At 49.0% G+C, this 6712-nt stretch overlaps 1 protein-coding gene across 1 annotated transcript; it reads left to right on the top strand.

Annotated features, from left to right (window-relative positions):
• The first annotated feature begins 5459 nt into the window (after nucleotides 1-5459).
• Nucleotides 5460-6386, top strand: LOC135395798 (uncharacterized). The gene has a single exon (XM_064626891.1). It carries the CDS (start codon nucleotides 5460-5462, stop codon nucleotides 6384-6386), a length of 927 nt encoding a protein of 308 aa, XP_064482961.1.
• Nucleotides 6387-6712: the final 326 nt, after the last annotated feature.

Below are 6712 nucleotides of genomic sequence, written 5' to 3'. Positions count from 1 at the left end.
TGTTGCAAGGAGTTAATGACCCAATGTTAGTGGCATCAATATGTGCGCAACGACCAAAGACTATCGATGACTTTATCGAAATCGTCACGGAGCTCGATAACACTTTAGCTCACGTGAAACCACGCAGTGCACATACCGCGACGCATCAAATGCCTCGAACTTCGACAGGTACAGTTAGTACAGCTAGCGCACCGGGTCGACAAGTAACTCCACGTCCTGAAGGACAACAACAAGCCCAGTCAGACACAAGGCGCCGCATCACAGCATTACCTGCGACACAACAAGAATCACGTTATGCAGCTGTCTCGGTGAAGTATGGAGCACCAGCTTTTCGCCGAGGACAAGACATTAATGAAGCAGTTTGTTATAAATGTAAACAGAAAGGGCACTTGGCGGCACATTACCGACAGCAACAAGCAACAGCACAAGACGGCACAAACTCCCCAGCCCCAACGTTACCAGCTTGTCACACTCATATGCTGGAAGGATCACAAGTCTTGTGTCCGATGGTACCAACCAACATAGAAGGATATGGTTCCGTTCATGCCTTCCCGGACAGTGGCTCCAAGTTGACCATCATTTCAGACATCATCGCCACTAACAGACCAGTAACTCCATGGAATGGACCCCCCTTGTCTGTAGTTGGTGGTGGACACGTTACTCCTGTAGGGACTACGCCTATCACGGTACCAATTGCAGGAATATCAGGAACCGTAAAAGCAGCTATCCTTCACCGCAACATTTTGCCCTTCATTCTGGGTGAAGATTGGTTCCTAGCCGCCCAAGCAGAACTTCACGTCAAACCGCCCCACCCTTCAGAAATACGTCACCCGCCGTCTGGAACTGCCATCCTCGGCGAGGAGAAACTAGTCCCCAAAACGCTCAACGCAGTTGTTTTACAGCTACCAGCTTTGGGCATATTCACCGAATCACCTAGCCAGGGCAAAGGTCTCCGCTCCGAACGCATTTTCCCAGCGGAGAAGACAGAGTGGACAAAACTAAACTGTTCAGTACGCGGGCCAGCTGAGTCAAATGAGTTAGCTACAGAAGACAGTCTACCGCTCTCTGAAGTCAAATTGGGACCACAGTTGTCAACAGACGAGCAAGACAAACTCAAAGCAGTTCTGAACAAGCATACAAATGCTTTCGCTAAAAACGACGACGACCTCGGTTGCTACACGGGCACGAAGCACGAAATTCAGCTCGTAGCAGGACAACAGCCCTACAGCCGACAACCTTACCGCTATTCTCAAGATGATCGACGATACCTTGAAGTGGAGACTAGAGCACTGCACGGGCCGACTTTTCCGGGCCCGACCCGGCCCGGGCGCATTGAAAAATGGCCCGGCCCGACCCGGGCCCGGACCTTCATATTTTTATGCGGCCCGGCCCGGCCCGGCCCGGTGACCCAGTGACTAGAGCCCGGCCCGGCCCGGCGTCTAAGCAAATAGAGCCCGGCCCGGCCCGGCCCGGTGACCCGGCGAGTAGATCCCGGCCTAGTATTTCCAGCCGCGACGTACGCGTTTCTGGCGATTATCAAACAAATTTATAAGTAAATTTATAAGGAGAGAAGACAAACATACAAGTGATGGCGGTTTAACACCGTAACCGCACGAGACCAAATTAAATCCAGAACGCACGGGGCGTTATCGTTACACTGTCAAGATTTTGCGGAGATAGAGCATGCTGCCGACAAACTGCTTCTCCCAGTCCCTATCCCTCTCACCAAGCTTTGCCAAAGTGATTGTGAAATATGTGAGGAGTGAGGAGCAATGTAAAGTGGCTTGGAGAATGTTCTAGAGGGTCGAATCATATGCATAATGCAGTACCCTTTGCTCGTCTTTGCAAAATATGCACAGGAATGACGCAAGCGCATGATGATTTGAACTAATGCATCTCCAATGTGTGGAATTAGCTGCGTGGCCCGGCCGGGCCTGACTCTCGGGAACATATTTGTCGGCCCGGGCCCGGCCCGGCCCGCGGTGGTGGCGTATTTTAACGGCCCGGGCCCGGCCCGGCCCGTGGTGCTGGCGTATTTCGTCGGCCCGGGCTCGGCCCGGCCCGGAGCACATAGCCAATAACAAGCCCGGCCCGGCCCGCGGGCCGGGTCGGGCCCGGGCCGGGTCGGGGGCCCGGGCCCGTGCAGTGCTCTAGTGGAGACAACCAGACTTCTAGCAAGCGGTATCATCGAGAGCTCAACAAGTGCACGGGCTTTTCCGGCCGTAGTTGTTACGCGAAATAAGAAGAAGAGACTCTGCGTCAATTACATTCCATTGAATCGCCTTACGATTCCGGTCGCACAGCCACTACCAAGAGCCGAAGATCTCATGGAAGACGTCTGCGGTTGCACGCTATTTGGAACGCTGGATCTAAAATCCGCCTACTGGCAAATACTTCTAAAAGTAGAGGATCAGCACAAAACGTCCTTCATAACTCACACTGGAACGTACCAATGGACAAGAATGCCCTCCGGCCTGCGCAACGCGCCTGCAACGTTTCAAAAAGTCATGTACAAAATATTTGAAGATCTTCCAGCACGGCATCGAAAATGTGGCGTTAGAGTGTACCTCGATGATATTCTGCTGTTCGACGAAAACTTTCAAGAATTTCTACAACTTCTTCAAGACGTGCTAACACTTGTAGAACAGAGTGGACTCAAGATATCTATAACAAAATACTGTCTCGCAGTCATAGCCATCAAGTTCCTCGGATACATCATATCAGGGACAGGAAAATCTCAAGATCCTGCGAAAGTAGAGGTACTAGTGAAGATGCCAGCCCCATCAACAGCAAAAGCTGTCCTCTCTTGGATCCAAACAGCAAGATTCTACAGAAAATTTATCCAAGGATTTGCTAAAATTGTTGCTCCTCTCCAACTCATCGTGAAATCAGGACAATACGCTTGGACCGACGAATGCGAGCAAGCTTTCCAAACTATTCGGAAGTGTTTGACAAATGCACCCATCTTAGGGCACTTCGACCCTCAGGCTTCAACCACGGTAGCCACAGATGCCTCAGGCGTTGCACTCGGAGCCGTACTATCGCAGCAGCAAAAAGGCAAAGAAGTAGTACTGGAGTACGCCAGCCGTTCGCTGACATCACACGAAAAGAACCTCCATAGCAACGTACTCGAATGTCTAGCGGTGCACTGGGCAGTATCCGTGAAATTCAGACCATACCTATTAACAATCAAATTCTGCATCTTGACTGTCAACTGGACAGTTGCATGTCTAACGTCAAGCATGAAGCCGTCCAGAAGATTCACTGGAATGCTAATGGATCTCACAGAGTTTGATTTCACAGTTCAGCACCGCCCTGGCCGTTTAAATAATATAGCAGACATGCTTTCCAGGCTGTCGTACACAACCTTAAGCTCATCGACACTAAGTAAGGCTCAACAAGGAGATCCGGAAATTGAGCGCATCATTTTAGATGTCCAAAGCACTGAAGAAAGCGATGACGCTTTCACACTCATCGACAGCACACTGTACCGTAAAACAGGCTCAGGACTTCTAGTCATCGTCCTGCCAAGAAGTATGCGACAATCCGCACTTGAACTATCCCACGATGGAAACGGTCACATGGATTATGACCGCACATTAGCGAAAGTACAAGATCGCTACTGGTGGCCCCAAATGAAGAAAACTGTAAAAGACTACGTCACAGCTTGCGAAACATGTCAAATCAACAATCGCCCAATAACGAAGTCAGTGGGACATATGGGGGAAATGCCAATGTCCGACATTCCCTTCAGCATTATCGCGATGGACCACATCACAATGTCAGAAGACAACAAAGCACGGTATATTCTGAATGTAATAGGCTTCACTACGAGATACATCGTTCCAGCAGCAGTGCCAAACACATCGACCAAAGCAGCACTTTCACACCTCCACAGCGTATTCTACCACTACGGAACGCCACACCATTGCCTCACAGACAACGCAAAATGTTTTGGAGCAACAGAGTTCACGAACTTCATGCGACATCACGGCATAAGTTCACATCACTCAATCCCATATCGCGCAGCTAGCAACGGCATGATTGAACGCAGTAATGCCACGCTCATCACAGTGCTTAGGAAAATATGCCAAAATCACCCTCAAAGATGGGAAAAGTACCTTCAAGAGGCAGCGTTCGCAGTGAACACGTCGACCAATGCTTCACTCGGATTTTCGCCATTCCAGTTATTACATGGCTACACACCGAAGCTACCACAGCAAAAGATACGCCAAAAAGACCAACGCACACTCGAAGACCAGCTCCTACAGCTTTGCGAAGACCGCCGCGAAGCTCAGACAACGTCTGAAACAGCCCGTGAAGATCGGAAGAGACGATACAACCGCGAACACCGTCACAAGGAAATCCCCATTGGAGAGATCGTCTGGATACAACGACAAGAACCAGTCAAAGACATGTGCTCGAAAATGGCTCCCCGATTTAAAGGCCTCTACACAGTTCTCGAAAAGAAAGCACCATACACCTACAAGGTGGTGCGCATAAACCCAAGCTCACCAAGAAGCAAGTCGGAACAGCGTATAGTACATATCAGCCAAATCAAGCCTTACAAGCCACCCTATCAAGACCCCTTCTTGTTCCGCCACACAAACCAACAAGACGAAAGCGACGACGGAAGGAAGTCTCCGGCACCTCCATGAACAAAGCCGACAACCTCCACGAAAGGGACATTGTATACATGGGACGACCTCAACCAATCTCATAAACGAGAACTCTACCGTGACTTTGTGTGACTAACTTGTGTTAGTTTTCGTAATTTTAAAGGGTTTATTTTGTTTTATGCCGAGAGGGCTCGTCAATTTTTCAAGAAGGGTAGGATGTGAGTATGGAAGCAGCGCAAGCGTAGAAGACGACGACTCGAAAAGACGAGCGCGTGATAGAACCAAGCGCAAATGCAAGCCACGCCATCTTGGCGAATGTAAGTCGTATAATATAGAGCCGTTTCCTTCGACGCCTGTTGTTCCCCCAGTCGTATCCCCCACAGCATAAAACGAAAGATTGAGGTTTTGGATAGTTAACTTGGGATATACTTTAGCAACGATGCCGCGGCCTTTTCGAACTGAAAAAACAAGAAAAGCCAAAAATGCGCTATCTTCCTAGCAACTTTAAGACAATCTCCGAATTTACGAACCAAAGTTAGTTAAAAATATGCACCTTTTAAAATATGTTTTACGAAAATGACTTTTTCGAAACTGAGCACTACGGCTATCTATATTCTACCACCATCCGACTACTTCAGCGGCACCAACAACGAACACCAAAATTGATAGAAATGCAAAACGAAATCCTAATACTTTACAGCCTTTTTTTGTGTATTACGAGCGCAATTAATAAACGTACGGCAGATAACACAAACATTTGGCAGACAAAAAAGCTAAAAATATACGAAACAACATAGCAGACGACACATAAGCGGCAGTTTTGAAACGCGAACTTGCGAAATGAGTGGAAAAATGAACCTGTTCATGCTAGGCCGTGTGCTCACGGACACTGACACAACTGTATCGTGGATTCACTCCAAAGATCTCCTACCCAACAACATGAACTGCCCCCGCTGCGGACGTGAACTAAGCGTGAAGCCGTCGCAGCGTACATTCGGACAATTCCGATGTCGGCACGGCCATGCCCAGTTCTCACAGTCTGTTACTGTGGGAACATGGTTCGAGAACGTGAGACTCGCACCAGAACAAGTCCTGATTCTTACGTACTGTTTCGCCAAAAAAATGACTTTTCAGCAGGCCCTCGACGAGGCCTCCATAATTCCGGAGGTAAGTGTATCGTCAGCTACCGTTGCAGACTGGTACTCGTACTGCCGAGAAGTCTGCACGGACTCGCTGGCCAATGCACAAACTCAGAAAATCGGCGGTCCTGGCCACGTTGTGGAAATCGACGAATGTAAAATTGGTCGTCGCAAATACCAACGTGGCCGTATCGTCGAAGGGACATGGATACTGGGGCTGATTGACGTTGACACTAAAGAACTGTGCCTCGAAATATGCCCGGAAAACAAAAGAGACAAGGAGACACTCCTTGCCCTCATTGACAAGCACGTCGAAAAGGGCACAACCCTTTTCACTGACTGCTGGAAGGGGTACGCCGGTCTGTCAGCAGAAGGTTTCCAGCACATGACGGTCAACCATACATACAACTTTGTTGACCCAGACACCGGCGTGACCACCAACCACATTGAATCTCAGTGGAGACCACTACGGCATAGGTTGGCCAGAGGTGGTGTGACAAGTGAAAACATGGCACACCACCTCAGTGAGTACCTTTGGAGGACTGACTGTAGCAACAAAAATGAGCAGCCTTTCGAAAGGCTGCTAAACGACATCAAGAGTCTCTACAGTCCTCAACAGGGCTCTTAAAGCTTTCCATGGACCTGCATGTATATATTTGTAAATACGTTTCAACTACAACGACCCTCTTCGGCAACACATATACTCATTCCTATTTATTGCATAGTCTACATTGACCATTCCACAACATGTGGAATAGCACGTATTATCCTGGCCTATCCTAACCTCAGTGACTCCAGATGCACAGTCTACGTCAGCCCCATCAACACATGGAATACGTATTCACTTGGCCTAACCTAACCTCAGTCACGTCGGATGCACAGTCTACATCAGCCGCATTGACACATGGAATACGTATTCACTTGAGCTAACCTAACCTCAGTCACGTCGGATGC

The sequence above is a fragment of the Ornithodoros turicata genome, chromosome 5, assembly GCF_037126465.1.
Source record: "Ornithodoros turicata isolate Travis chromosome 5, ASM3712646v1, whole genome shotgun sequence".
NCBI lineage: Eukaryota > Metazoa > Arthropoda > Arachnida > Ixodida > Argasidae > Ornithodoros > Ornithodoros turicata.
This window is presented reverse-complemented; position numbering and strand designations above follow the sequence as displayed.